This window comes from Prionailurus viverrinus, chromosome D2 (assembly GCF_022837055.1).
Source record: "Prionailurus viverrinus isolate Anna chromosome D2, UM_Priviv_1.0, whole genome shotgun sequence".
Classification (NCBI taxonomy): domain Eukaryota; kingdom Metazoa; phylum Chordata; class Mammalia; order Carnivora; family Felidae; genus Prionailurus; species Prionailurus viverrinus.
This window is the reverse complement of record NC_062571.1, coordinates 45,285,488-45,300,843: the sequence shown is the minus strand read 5'-3', so window position 1 is coordinate 45,300,843 and position 15,356 is coordinate 45,285,488. Positions and strand designations below refer to the sequence as shown.

The window sequence follows — 15,356 nt, the reverse complement described above, 5'->3', positions numbered from 1 at the left end:
TGTTTTATATTGTGATCTCAATGGGTAGTGCTTTGACACCCCTCACCTCTCCCCATTTGCTTGTTTTGGTATTGCACAACAAACAACTAATGCACTAGCTATTTTCAGTCCCCTTAACCTAGTCTGTTTTCTCCTAGTGTTATTAGCTTGGCTACTAAATGTGCCATGCCCAGTTTTCGAATGCACCTGAGAGCACATGGAATGGTAGCAATGGTTTTTAAAACCTTGGATGATTCCCAGCACCATCAGGTATTTTTAAGTTTCTGGGATTAGGAAGCATTATTTTAAAATTTTAGTCTATTTAGCTATTGAAAAATATCTTCATTGGTTATTCATAAATGAGTATTTCCTAATTTTGGGTTCAGTTAGTTTTATTTGCTGAATATGTAGAGCTTAATGCTAGAAGTTTTTTGCTTAATACATTATTTAAGGATGTTTTCTCATGACCCTGTTTTCTCTTAATTTGTTAATTTATACTATTAAAACGTCATTCTGATTTCATACCTAACATACTATACCATACTATACTGAATATTTAATTCTGTATGCATTGATTTCCTTTAATCATAAGATGCTGAAAAAAAATCTTTAATTCTATTGAAAGCATGAGAAAAGGTTTGAAATTTAAAAAAAATATTTAGACATTTTGTTTGGATGTTGAATCTAGTTCTAGCCCATTGTGAAAAGAAATCTCATTTTCATTATGGCTTTGACACTATCTCTTAAAAATCAAGCATATGTAATAAAAGTTGGGTTTAACATTTTTCAAATTGGGAAAAAATCATTTATCATTATCAGTAGTGGTGTTTTCAGATCATTTTATTATATTTTTGCTCAAGGAAATTACGTTTTAAATGCAGATTAGGTGGCACAGTTTGATAGTGAATATTCTGAAACTGAAAACAGTGTACTTAACCCTGAGTTGGGAGAACTCCATTGCCAAGTTGTAGCAGATACAGAACAATGAGAGGAAGAGAAAAGAACTAAGAATTAATTTGCTTTGTTACACAGTTAGGAGAGGACCAAGGCATTAGTGTGTGCTCTTGGGGGCAGTGGATTTCCCAAGGCCTATACTGTGACATCCTAATTTCTAAAAATGATTTGCTCTGTAAGCATTTAGTCACCTAGTCAAAAATTTTTCTACTTTGGGAGATTTAGAGTTTAAATCTTTAGATAATTATGTTTCTGTACATATGAAATAAGTGTAAGTACAAAATACTCCAAATGTTAGACTATCCCAACATAGACCATTTTGTTAATATTAATGGTTACCTAAAATATATTACCTCAGTACTCTGGCTTTTAGTATCTATTATAAGCAGAGTATGCTAATAACTGCCTGATCTCAATGATTTTGAGAGCACATTATATTAATGTGAAAACATTTTTTTTTTAATGTTTATTCACTTTTGAGAGAGAGAGAGAGACAGAGTGTGAGTGGAGGAGGGTGAGAGAGAGAGGGAGACACAGAAACTGAAGCACACTCCAGACTTTGAGCTTTTAGCACAGAGCCCGATGTGGGGCTTGAACCCATAAACTGCAAGATCATGACCTAAGCCCAGCATCAGACACTTACTGACTGAGCCAGCCAGGCACCTCCTGCTTGATTTATTTTAAAGAAATGAGTCTAAATATGTTTATTTGAGCATCTTAACTTTATAGTATTGACACAAACTCAGCTGTGTTTATTTTATAGAAAAAAAAATACCTAGTGGTACAGATTTTAAAACATGCTCTTGATTTAAAATCGAAATTCAACTTTATCAACTATAATATCCTAAAGTGAACTATTGTATAAAAACAGGGGTGTGTGTGCGTGTAGCTGGAAAAAATGTTTTATAAACTCTTAGCACAGAATGGCTAAGAAAATATGTAATTCCACTTAACATTTTTCTAGTTTGGGAGCATGCATATAGGGAGCACTGATAGAAAGGAAAATTTTAAGTACTGATAGAAAGGAAAATTTTAAGTAACAGACCTTTATTCATTTAATTCATATTTTCCTAGAGTATGCCCCTTAAGAGGGCAGTTTGCACTGAATATAACATTTTTAAGGCTTCCAACAAATCTCAAAACAGTCTCATAAATGAAATTGTCACCAGTTGTGTACATTAACTTTTATTTTTGTCTGTTGAAGAATCTGTCCCTTTGTACAGCAGCCCTCATGTACATATTGAGTAGAGATCGTTTGAACATGGATCTTGATAGAGCTAGCCTAGATCTAATGATTCGACTTCTGGAACTGGAACAAGATGCTTCTTCAGCTAAGCTACTGAATGAAAAAGACATGAACAAAATCAAAGAAAAAATTCGAAGACTCTGTGAAACTGTACACAACAAGCATCTTGATCTAGAAAATATAACGGTAGGTTTCTTCCTTCCGTCCTTTATAAAATGAAAATTACTTTCAGAAAGTTTTAAATTAGTCACAGCAGGTGTGTGACTTTGGACAGATCATTTAATCTCCTGGTCAACAATTGGGCAAGTTCTTCTAAGGCTTAGCTCTGAGCATGATTCTGTTCCCTGCCTAAACTAGCCCATCTATATTTAGATTTTTTGCCAGTAAATTTTCTGTTGTGTTCTGTCTGTCCTTTTGTCTTGCTTGGTTTTTTTTGTTTGTTTGTTTTTTGTTTGTTTTGTTTATTTTGTTTATTTTTATAGTGTATTAACTATATTTAGACTGTTAGGAATTTGAATTCTTATTCTCTGTAGGTTTCAGGAATAAAGATCCAGAGGATTTTCAGGGGCCGTTTAAATGAGCATTCACATATTCCAGAGTATCTCAAGGTGTCTGGTTAACTCCTCAAGGGCCCAAGGCTCTGAAAGAAGTTTCCTGCCAACAGCAATTGGGGTCATGGCCAGTAACCCTTAGGCTCAACACAACTCCCGAAGTTTAAGATGACTGTGTTGCTTCTGGTTGATTCTAGTTCTCCTTTCCTTTGGTGCTTTACTTGTAGAATCAGTAGTATCCCCACAGGTTACTAGGTCAGTAGAAGATAATTGGCCTTGTCATTTTGAAAAAAGGTTGTTTGTTTATATATAATCTGACTTTGAGATATTTCCAGTATCAAAACTGTATTAGCATTGTTTTTTCTACTGACTACTAATAAACTGAAGACTGCAGCATTTGCCTCAAAAATTATAGAATGCTTTGTAGTAATTAAATATGATTTAGGGATAGTGCTCTGTTTAATTAAGGTAGAGTCGGTGATTTGTATAAAGTGGGGTTTGAGGGGAAAGTAGGTTAACATTAAAAGACAAGATATAGAATTGAATGTATTCAGTACTTAGTAAAGTTGGGAAAATAGCTGTTATGCTCAGCTGGTGGATAAAGATCCCTGTACGTCACCACATTGTTTGTATACTACATTAAAATATATATGTAATTTTTATTTTCCTTTAACCTTTTGCAATGCGTACAAATTTTTTAATGATATGAAAATTTGAGATTTTTATTTTCTGCATCATTGAATAAATGTATCTTTTTTGTGGGGGTTTCCCATATTCAACATTTAAATTCTTTCCAAGCATTTGCTGTTAAATAGCATGATGATAAACTTGTTCCTTGAAATTTCTCTATGGTTTTTTGAATTCATTAGGGTGGCAAATAGCGGTATAATAACTTTCTTATGTTGTATTAAATAATTTACTTACATGGTTAAAATGAGAACACAGTTGCTAATTTTAGGATGCCTCTTTTTCCTCCCAACTTCAGCTATACTTGAATGTTGTATTTGTTTTAAATTGTACAGTAGACATTGTTTTGTACAGTGACTGTTCCCCTACACATTAGTTTTGGTTTTTTATTAACTGCTTAACTTCTTAAAAATACATTCCTATTCCTAATGCACCTTGGGAAGATAATTTAAAATATATTATGTTTTCAGGTATAATTCACATAACTGAGAGCTAACAATTGCTGGTTAGTATTCTGATTAATGATTTGATTGTGCTTTAACTCTTTAAGGACTATTCCAGTTTGCATATAAAATGTTTGATTTATAGGCTGTTTTTAATGAATATAGCTTAACATATCAAACCATCCTTTTTATGTGGATAGAGACAAACCAAGGCCCCTTTTAGCATAAAAACTTAATGATTGTTTGCTGTATATTGGCATCAAATTACTATTCCCTTTCGTCCTTAACAAAGAAAGCCTCATTAGGCTTCAGCTTTATTACTACTGTGACTCTTGAGCTAATATACCTGAACTGATCTCATTAAATTACTCTTTCAGGGACTTAGAATGAGAATTGGGCAAAACGGAATCTGTTTTTATAGTGACAATTTCTCATTCTATATATGTCACCTTGGACATCAACCTTGTTTTTTTAATGAATAGACTAAAATATTCTAGATCTCCTCTAAATCTGTAATACTAGTAAGATTTTTGCTGGTAAGCTCTGTTTTTTCCATTTCTAAATATTTATATTCAGTTCCAAACCAGGAGGACTTAATGTAAACTTGTATCTTTGAAAGGAAAGAAGCTTTGGAAAGAAAACCAGGTCTTATCAGCTTTGCTAATTTTGTTATGCTGAAGTTCCATATTGTTACAGGAACCAGATTGTTCTTTCTTGGGGGGGTGGCTGTATGCTTTTAAAAAGAAACATAATAAGAAAGAAAATGAATAATTAAAGGCAAATGAAGAGAAAGAAAAACTCTGGTCCGGTTGTAAATACTACTGACTTTACTGTCGTGACTTTACTATTCTGGGCTTACTGTAGTGATGGTCTTCAATCATTATTTACATATAATTTTGTCACGATAGACATATCATGTGTATCCAGGCTGCTAACACTGCATGTCAAGTTCAAGACTAGTGAATCTGAAACCCTAAAAGTAACAGCATTTTTATTCAGAAGAGATAAGAAAATATACAGAATTTAAAAACAAAACAAGCAAAAAATCCCAAGCAGCTTTGCAAGGAAAATAAAGAATTACTGACAGGGACTCAGAGTAGAAGAAATACAGTTAGCTTATAAATATGTGGAAAAAATGTACAAGTTTACTATAGTTCGAAAAATTCAAACCAAAGCAATAAGATATCATTTTTTATCCTTTGGCAAAAATTTAAAGTGATAGCTAGTGCTTTTGAGGATTCAAAAGCAAGGTGTACTGATAACACCTACACTTTGTTCCTAGAGTTAAATGTTACAACCTTTGTGGTAAATTATTCCAATATAGTGTATTACAGTTAATACATAGGCACTTTGATTCAGCAGTCCTATTTTTCTATCTTTGTGCCTCTGTTCTATAGAAAGAACAGTATCAGCATTTATTTTATTGAATTGACAAATGATAGACTTTTTTTTTTTTTTAAGTGAGCTCCGTGCCTGATGTGGGGCTCTAACCCACAACCCTAAGATTGAGAGCCACATGTTCTATGCCCTGAGCCAGCCAGGGGTCGATAGACTTCTTTCTTTTAAGCTTATTTATTTGTTTTGAGAGAGAGAGAGATCTCGAGCAGGGGAGGGGAAGAAAGAGGGAGACAGAGAATCCCAAGCAGTCTCCATGCTGTCAGTGCGGAACCCGATTCAGGGCTGCTCAAACCCATGAACTGCAGAATTATGACCTGAGCTGAAACCACAAGTTGGATCCTTAATGGACTGAGCCACCCAGCTGCTCCTAGATAGACTACTTTTAATAAGGGGTTTTCTCTGTAAAAACAAGCCAGTGGTTTAAAGTGTTTCTTCAACTTAGACTAGCCTGATAAAAATTAGTTCAGTTTTACTTATGAAAGCACTTACTGTTACAAAAAATACTATGGGCTGGTAGCATGCAGTGAACTTTTCTAAAGTAAAACAATCTGTAGAAGTGTTGCCTCAGAAATCTCACCAAGATTCAATATTCATTAATGATGCCTCTGATTTTTAGACTGGGCATTTAGCTATGGAGACCTTGCTGTCCCTTACTTCTAAACGAGCAGGAGACTGGTTTAAAGAAGAACTCCGGCTTTTGGGTGGTCTGGATCATATTGTAGATAAAGGTATGACATACACATGTATATAACATTTAAAAAAAAATTTTTTTTTTTCAACGTTTATTTATTTTTGGGACAGAGAGAGACAGAGCATGAACAGGGGAGGGGCAGAGAGAGAGGGAGACACAGAATCGGAAACAGGCTCCAGGCTCTGAGCCATCAGCCCAGAGCCTGACTCGGGGCTCGAACTCACGGACCGTGAGATCGTGACCTGGCTGAAGTCGGACGCTTAACCGACTGCACCACCCAGGCGCCCCAACATTTTTAATGTTACTTAAAGCCTGAAGAAAATAATCTATTTACATACTTCAAAAAAATAATGGCATCAATTTAAACATATTTTACTTTTTTTTTTTTTTTTAAGATATATATATATTTAAATGTTTATTTTGAGAGAGAGAGGGAGGAGAGAGAATCCCAAGTAGGCTCCGACACGGGGCTCGATCCCACAAAGGGATAAACCGTGAGATCATGACCTAAGCCGAAATCAAGAGTTGGATGCTTAACCAACTGAGCTACCCAGGCATCCCTGTTATTTTTTTTTTTTTTTTAATGTTTATTTGAGAGAGGGAGGGAGGGAACACGTGAATGTAACCGGGAGGGGGGGAGGGGGGGAGCAGAGAGCAAGGATAGAGAGAATCCTAAGCAGACTCTGCTCGTGGGGCTTGATCTCACAAACTGAGATCCTGACCTGATCCAAAATCAAGAATTGGATGCTCAACTTACTGATTACCCAGGTGCCCCAAGATCTGTTCTTTTAGCAGCATCTTGCAAATCTCTGACTTTTAAAGGAAAAGCCATTAGCACTCTGATATTGGGGAGTTATGGAAATAAAAGAGCAACAATAAGAGTCTCCTATATTTCAACATTTCAGTGTTCTATAAAACTCAGAATAAATTATATTCAGAGAGGTTCTGGCATGTTCGTGGGTGCAGATGGCGTTTAATGTTAGTTAAGGAGATAAATACTGAGGTGATGAGACATACTAATTTTGTATCCATTTTGTTTCTCCTAGTGAAAGAATGTGTGGATCATTTAAGTAGTGATGAAGATGAAGAGAAACTAGTAGCCTCATTATGGGGAGCAGAGAGATGTTTACGAGTTTTAGAAAGTGTGAGTATAAGTATGGACAACTATGTTGAGAAAATTGTGACTGAGTGGGTGAGAGACCGTCAGATATTTTTTATGAAGTATCCCAAAAGTTTACTTTGCTAATCCAAACTGAAATTATAATGCATTCGTTGAGCAGCCAGTGTTAATGAACAAGCTAAATAACCAGTTTGGTTTAAGAATGCATATTGTCACTCTTTAGGAAACCTTGCAGGTTAAGTTTGTTTTTATTATAAAATGTCCTTGTTCTTTCCTTAATGTGGAATTCTGCTTAAATATATTGTTTGTGGAAAATGGTAATTAAGAGCTGTCAGGTTTTTGTTTTGTTTTTTTAATCAGTAAGGATTTTCTTGATTTAGCTATTTGAGCCAGATCGTAATCACAGCTCTTAATAATATTTGACTTTGAAGAATGCTACTGTTGAACTGTGTATGCCATAAGTATATTTGTTCTTTGGCTTTTATGAATGATTAAACCTAGTTCGGTGTAGGTTATAATTTATGCTGGCAGTGCATTTCAGGATAATATAGAATTAAAAGTTCTTGGTGTAGACAAAATTGAAATTTTTCCTGCTCTTTTAGAGTGTTTCAGGTGCATTACATTAAACAGGTAGCATTTTTTTATTCTAAATTAATCCATTTAGGGACTTTAATAGTTTATAAGTTAGAGACTGCTCTTTTCTGACATTGAGAGTGATTGGTAATTCATTACAGTGAATGTGTAGTTCAGAATGTTACTTATGAGCAAACAGTTGTAAAAATGCTTTAATTTTATAACAGAGGAATAGCTCTATTATTCTAAATATGGAACATGTTGGTTATTCCCTTAGATGACAAGGGCTGATTCTTCCCTATCTTTGTCTTTACAAGGGATCGTATGTTGTATGTAAATGAATAAAAGCTGTGTATTGCCACAATTATTTCATATTTTTCCCTTTTAGGTAACAGTACATAACCCAGAGAATCAAAGCTACTTGATAGCATATAAAGATTCACAGCTCATTGTTTCTTCAGCTAAGTAAGTTTTTTTGAAATATCATGCTGTTTATTCAAAGCATTTGAGTTGAGGGGCGCCTGGGTGGCTCAGTTGGTTAAGCTTCCGACTTCGGCTCAGATCATGATCTCACAGTTCGTGAGTTTGAGCCCCACATCGGGCTCTGCACTGTCATCTCAGAGCCTGGAAGCCTGCCTTGGATTCTGTGTCTCCCTCTCTCTGCCCCTCCCCCACTTGCACTCTGTCTCTGTCTCTCTTTCTCAAAAATAAGCAAACATTAAAAACATTTTAAAAAGGGGGTGCCTGGGTGGCTCAGTCAATTGAGCATCCAACTTCAGCTCAGGTCATAATCTCGCATTCATGGGTTTGAGCCCTCTGTTGGGCTCTGTGCTGATAGCTTGGAACCTTGAGCCTGCTTTGGATTCTGTCTCCCTCTCTGCCCCTCCCCTACTTGCACTCTGTCTCTTCTTTGTCTCTCAAAAAAATAAAGTGTATATATAAAAAAAAAAAAAAAAGGCATTTGAGTAGACCATAAAGGAAGTATGATTGTATCACCTTCCTTCATAAAACACTTTTGTCAAGTTCTGTGAACAAGAGGTAGTACAGTGTAGTACAAAAGTTAGGAGTGCAGATTATGGAGCCAGAAAGACTGAGTATGGATCCCAGCTTCATAACTTTAGCCCTGTGACCTTGGGCAAGTCATTTACTTGCTACAAGTGCTTTAGAAGGGGGTAATAATTGCATCTACCTACCTAAGGTTGTTGTTACTAAAGATAATTTGTATATATGCTAATATATGTTATATATAACATTTTCAAAAATGTTTTAAATGGTATATTTGTAAAATATTAAAATATTTTAAATGATTTTTAAATGTCTTTCTTGTCTTTGAATGTCTTATTGTATACAATGTATATATTACGATGTTAATATATATGTGTATGCATAAATTAATTCTTAGATATGGTAAAAACTAAGTATTAGTCCTTATTTTTATTGTAAATGACCTTTTCTAACCCTCTCCTGTCCTTTATATGTGTTTTTCCAGATCTATATGTAGCTCTCTCTATTGTACTCTCTTTGCCCAACTTGCATGACATTAGGTTAATGCTGTCACCTCAGTTCACATAAAATTTCCAGTTATGTTTCCAGCCTTGGTTCAAGTTTAGTACAACAGCCTCTTCCTAATCTCCATCCTAGTTCTTGATATCTCGCCTTCAGCCTGTCCAGCCCAATACCACAGGGGCTTAACTTTCCCAAATCTCTGCTTTGTAAATATAATCCCCAATGCCAAATCTCTGGTTCCTTTTTTTTTTAATGATTTATTTATTTTTTAATTTCCATCCAAGTTAGCATATAGTGCAACAATGATTTCAGGAGTAGATTCCTTAGTGCTCCTTACCCATTTAGCCCATCCCCCCTCCCACAACTCCTCCAGCAACCCTGTTTGTTCTCCATATTTAAGAGTCTCTTATGTTTTGTCCCCCTCCCTGTTTTTATATTATTTTTGCTTCCCTTCCCTTATGTTCATCTGTTTTGTATCTTAAAGTTCTCATATGAGTCAAGTCATAGGATATTTGTCTTTCTCTAATTTCACTTAGCGTAATACCCTCTAGTTCCATCCACATAGTTGCAAATGGCCCAAATCTCTGGTTCCTTATTGGCCTTGGATGTGTGTTCATAGTCCTTGGAATGAAATCAAAAGCCCACTGTAGCCTGACTCGAGTTCATGTGTTTTTAATCCTTATTTTACTGCATTTCAAACACAGACAAAAATAGACAAAGTAGTATGATAAATCCTTTTTTTTTTTTTTTTTAAGTTTATTTATTTATTTTGAGAGAGAGTGCGAGCCGGGGAGGGGCCGAGAAAGAGGGAGAATCTTAAGCAGGCTCTGCGCTGTCAGCACAGAGCCCAGGCAGGGCTCGAACTCACAAAAACTGAAATCATGACTTGAGCTGAGATCACGAATCGGACACTTAACAGACTGAACCATCCAGGCGCCCCAGTAGTATGATAAATCTTGATGTATGTACCATTAAGCTTGGATAATCATCAACCATGGCCCGTCTTGTTTCCATTTGTAACCCTGTTGATAACTCTTCTGTATTAATTATTTTGAAGCAAATTACAGATTTCATTAATCCATTAAATACCTGAGTATATAAAGTCTCTTAAAAGAGGACTCTTTAAAAGATGTAACCACAGGGGTGCCTGGCTGGGTCAATCAGTGGAGCTTGCGACTGTTGATCTCAGGGTTGTGAGTTTGAGCCCCACGTTGGGTGTAAATATTACTTAAAATTTTTTAAAGTTAATTTCTTAGTTAAAATCATCTGGCAGTCTGGGCTGATAACACAGAGCCCGATGCAGGGCTTAAACTCAGGAACTGCAAGATCACGACCTGAGCCAAAGTCAGACACTTACCCGACTAAGCCACCCAGGCACTGGCCCCAAAATTCTAAACGAATGAATGAATGAATGAATGAATGAATGAATGAGTGGTGTAACCCCAATACCGTTTTCATACCCTATAAATTATTGACTTAATGTTATCATACATCCAGTCAGTATTCAAATTTCTGGTAGTCTTTAGTTTCCAGTAGATCTGTAGGTTTCCCCTGGGTCTTATTTTTTGGCCTTACATTTGTAAATTTTGTATCACATTTAGTACCTTTAAGGCTTGTGTTCTAGTTGTTATTATGTTTTATTCTCCCTTACCAAACAGTATTCCTGCAGGTTAAATCAGTTTCTTCCTTTAAAAACGTCCTATATATTTCATGACCCCTGTACACATGGTGTCTTTCAGGAGGTATTTAATATGACAGTTTTCATCTCTTTCATTGTGATTAGGAATTTTCTGTCAAAAATCTTAGAAGTAGCCGTAGGGGTCAGAATTGGATGTTTGTGGGGCGCCTGGGTGGCACAGTTGGTTAAGCGTCCGACTTCAGCCAGGTCACAATCTCGCGGTCTGTGAGTTCGAGCCCCGCGTCAGGCTCTGGGCTGATGGCTCGGAGCCTGGAGCCTGTTTCAGATTCTGTGTCTCCCTCTCTCTCTGCCCCTCCCCCGTTCATGCTCTGTCTCTCTCTGTCCCAAAAATAAATTTAAAAAAACGTTGAAAAAAAAATTAAAAAAAAAAAAAAAGTAAGTAGAAACAGATAAAATTATTAAAAAAAAAAAAAAAGAATTGGATGTTTGTGAAGTAACACTCCTCTGACTTTTTAAACTTTTCAGTAGGACCCTGATAAATGCAGGGATAGCATATTGAAAGATAAAATGATATACCTCTGATGTTTTCCCCTCATTTACCAATCAAAACCAAAACCATGTTTTAGCTCAGTACTACTGAAGGCAGTTAACAATAATAGCACAGTTAGTTCTGGCTCACATCCTCAAACATCTAAACAACAAATTTATTTTATTTTATTTTATTTTATTTTATTTTATTTTATTTTATTTTATTATTTTTATTTTATTTTTTATTTCATTTCATTTTATTTCATTTTATTTTAACTTTATGTTACGTTTGTTCATTTTTGAGAGAGAGAGAGTGTGTGTGAGCAGGGGAGAGGCAGAGAGAGAAGGATACACAGGACCTGAAGCTATCAGCACAGAGTCTGACGTGAGGCTTGAACCCACAAATTGCGAGATCGTGACCTGAGCTGAAGTTGGATGCTTAACTGAGTGAGCCATCCACAAGCCCAAGCAACAAATTATTTTAGATTAGACATGAGGAACACCTTCCTAATAATATAATGTGTTTTAACAGGAGAGGCTAGAGAAGGATGAGTTACAGTACAGTTTTCTTTAGGAGTTTTGTGTGGTGTATATATAATCAACTGAGAGAGCATGTACTTTTTTGAACTAATGGACTTGGTGATTTAAAGACAGTCTTCAGAAATACTAGGCTCACTTAAAGATTATATTTCCTTGTTATTTTGGATAGCATCTTGAAAATCCTTGGGATGTAACTGATAACCCTTATGGCTGCCAGGAGACATGTCAGTTAAATGACCTCATGTTAAAAAAATATGATGTACTCTAATGTTTATAAAGTATTTAATATCATCTATACAAGGTTATTTATTATGCATTATTAACATAAATAATATTCTTTACCTTCTCAGAGTTTGCATCCTAAATGAAAATCATCTAAATGAAATTCAGAAGTGTAGTTCTTAAATTATCTTGTTTAGGGAGATTGTGGTAGGTCTGTTTTGGAGAGATTGGTAAAGTGGGGACAACTGTAAGTAGTACAGATGTAAGCTTCTCCACTGAGTTTATAGTTTTAACTTAGAAAAATTTAAATTATCGAGTTTTCTCAAAATAAAATTTAGCACTTAGTGTGATATTAGACCTACTTGGTATATGATTAAATAGTTAATACATTATACCTCTATAATAGAGATTAATTTGGCAGCATTTATGACATTTAAAACATTAAGGTCCAAGTAAATAGAAATTCTTAGTATAACTAATTTTGTTTAGCATAATAGTCTACATTTTGTTTTCTCTTAAGAGCATTACAACATTGTGAAGGATTGATTCAGCAGTATAACCGTGCTGAGAACAGTATATGCTTACCTGACAGTAAGCCTCTGCCTCACCAGAATGTAACCAACCATGTGGGCAAAGCAGTGGAAGACTGTATGAGGGCCATCATTGGGGTATTGCTCAATTTAACTAATGACAATGGTAAGTTATATTTTCTACATGTATTCTCATTGAAAGATTGTATATTACATGTAAAAACAAGTTATTCCCCTTATTTCTTTCCTCGATGTAGTGATTTTTTAATTGCCATCATGTAACTCACTCATGTATAGATTTAACTACTTGTAGGTTTTTTTATTTTTTATTTTTTTAAGTTTACTTTTGAGAATGAGCAGGGGAGGGGCAGAGAGAGAGGGAGAGAGCGAGAATCCCAAGCAGGCTGTACTCTATCATCATGGAACTTCAAACTGCCAAACTGTGAGATCATGACATGGGCTGAAATCAAGAGTTTGATGCTTTACTGAGCCATTCAGGCACCCCAGTATTTTTAGGGTCAGCCTGGTAGCTTGGTTTGGAAATAGTATGGTCAAAAATATATTTTAATAAAGAAATAGTTATGTATTTCTAACTTTTTATATCAGTGTTAATGAATATTGGTTGGTAGTGTCCTAGAGAAGAATCCATAACAATTTTCATATTCCTAACATTCCTAACTCTTTCAGAGTGGGGCAGCACCAAAACGGGAGAACAGGATGGCTTGATTGGCACAGCAATGAACTGTGTGCTTCAGGTTCCAAAGTACCTACCTCAGGAGCAGAGATTTGATATCCGAGTGCTGGTGAGTTGGAGTGACTATTTCAGAAATTAGTATTTAATCTATTAAAATGATAAAAACTTCATCTTAGTTTTGGGTTTAAGAACCAGCTGTTCAATATATTGAGGGTTTCAGTGGATTACTTGTGAACACACCTCATATTATACAAAAGAGAGCCAGGAAGGGCTCTGTGCAAAAATAAAAAAAGTATTAAGTATGAAAACAATCTAAAAGTTAAAAAAAAAAAAACAAAAAAAACCTAAAGGTTGTGATTTTTAAAAAGCAGTGAAATCATTGTGAAGATCATTATCTTTCACACTGGTTTTAAACCATTTAGTGGATGGCAGAACACAGGTTTCTAGCTGCCAATAAAAGTTACATATACTGTGTTGATTTGCTTTTAATTCTCACCTGTGGTAATATGCATGTTTTAATTTTTGTAGGGTTTAGGTCTACTGATAAATCTAGTGGAGTATAGTGCTCGGAATCGGCACTGTCTTGTCAACATGGAAACATCATGTTCTTTTGATTCTTCCCTCTGTAGTGGAGAAGGAGATGATAGTTTAAGGATAGCTGGACAAATTCATGCCGTTCAGGCTTTAGTGCAGGTAAGCAACAACTTCAAAACAAGCTAACACCTTCAGTTTGTTGCATTGTCCAACTTCTTCATCATTTGCACCTTTCCCACCTCTCTCCCTCCACTTTTCTGTTGTGGGTGTGTATGGGTGTCTCTATCTAGCTCATCTTCGCCAGTTCACTGAAAGGTACACTGGGTTAGAATGTATACCCTTCCTTACTGCACTCCACTGACAGTTTAACTATAATAATCACTCCTTAGGCATTGTTAGTGAAAAGCAGAAACAGGGCGTATTTGTTTTATCAAAAGATTGCAGGTCAAGAATCCGTTTCCATCCCCAATCCCATCCAGTTCAAGTCCTCTAGCATTTACTTCTTCGTGTGATCCGTGTCTCGGACTTTTGTGTTTCTAAATATTGGGCCATACCTTTCCTGTTTTTGGAAGCGGGGGTGGGGTGCACACTTTTCAGAGTATGTCTGTGGAGTAATTTCCTGGCTTAGGAATTGTGTTAAGAATAACTATATTTAAAAATTAATGTCCCTGTGGGGCATCTGGCTGGCTCAGTTGGAGGAGCATGATCGTGGGGTTGGGAGTTTGAACCCCACATTGTGTGAAGAGATTAAATAAGTGAACTTAAAAATAAATAAATAAATAAATAAAAATTGATGTCCTCAATTCAGTGAATCCCGGTCACCAAACACACTCCCTGTCCTCAATTTATGCTTCTCCCAAAAAACTGCATGGCTGTGTTTCTTGAACAATAGTGGGCACTGTAGTTTTTCTTTTCCAGTCTAACAGGATAGGTTCCTAACTACCTTTTTCTTTCCTTAAATGACAATTTGCATGTTCAGAATTGATAATGAACTATCCTTTTCATTGTTTCCAAAACTTTTACTATCCTGTTAATCCTTTTGGCCTTTTTGAAAATACCTTTTTTTTTCTTTTAATGTTTATTTTACTTTTGAAATACAGAGACAGAGTGCAGGCAGGGGAGGGGCAGAGAGAGGGAGACACAGGATCCAAAGCAGGCTTCAGGCTCTGAGCTGTCAGCACAGAACCCCAACATGGGGCTTGAACTCACGAAGTGTGAGATCATGACCTGAGCCAAAGTCAGTGCTTAACCAGCTGAGCCACCCAGGCACCCCTGAAACTACCTTTTTAAAGAAGGTAATCAGTCCACAACAATTTGATCTTTTCCTGAGTCATAACTATGACCCCATCATTCTCTTATCAAATATTTTGATCCCAGGGGTTCTTTTATACTCTTAAAAATTATTGGAGACTTAAAAAGAATTTTTGGTTTGGGGTGCCCCGGTGGCTTAGTTGGTTAAGGGTCCGACTTCAGCTCAGGTCATGATCTCACGGTTCATGGTCGAGCCTTGCATCAGGCTCT

General features: G+C 35.9%; 1 protein-coding gene across 2 annotated transcripts in view; it reads left to right on the top strand.

The window, feature by feature from the left end:
* WAPL (WAPL cohesin release factor) overlaps positions 1-15,356 on the top strand; it is a 90,325-nt gene that overhangs the window by 64,541 nt on the left and 10,428 nt on the right. For both annotated transcript variants that reach the window (XM_047824922.1, XM_047824921.1), the window contains exons 8-15: positions 138-249; positions 2,138-2,365; positions 5,875-5,986; positions 6,996-7,093; positions 8,031-8,107; positions 12,598-12,773; positions 13,295-13,410; positions 13,830-13,994. In XM_047824922.1, coding sequence (XP_047680878.1) covers positions 138-249; positions 2,138-2,365; positions 5,875-5,986; positions 6,996-7,093; positions 8,031-8,107; positions 12,598-12,773; positions 13,295-13,410; positions 13,830-13,994 — 1,084 coding nt within the window. The remainder of the gene's footprint in view (positions 1-137; positions 250-2,137; positions 2,366-5,874; positions 5,987-6,995; positions 7,094-8,030; positions 8,108-12,597; positions 12,774-13,294; positions 13,411-13,829; positions 13,995-15,356) is intronic.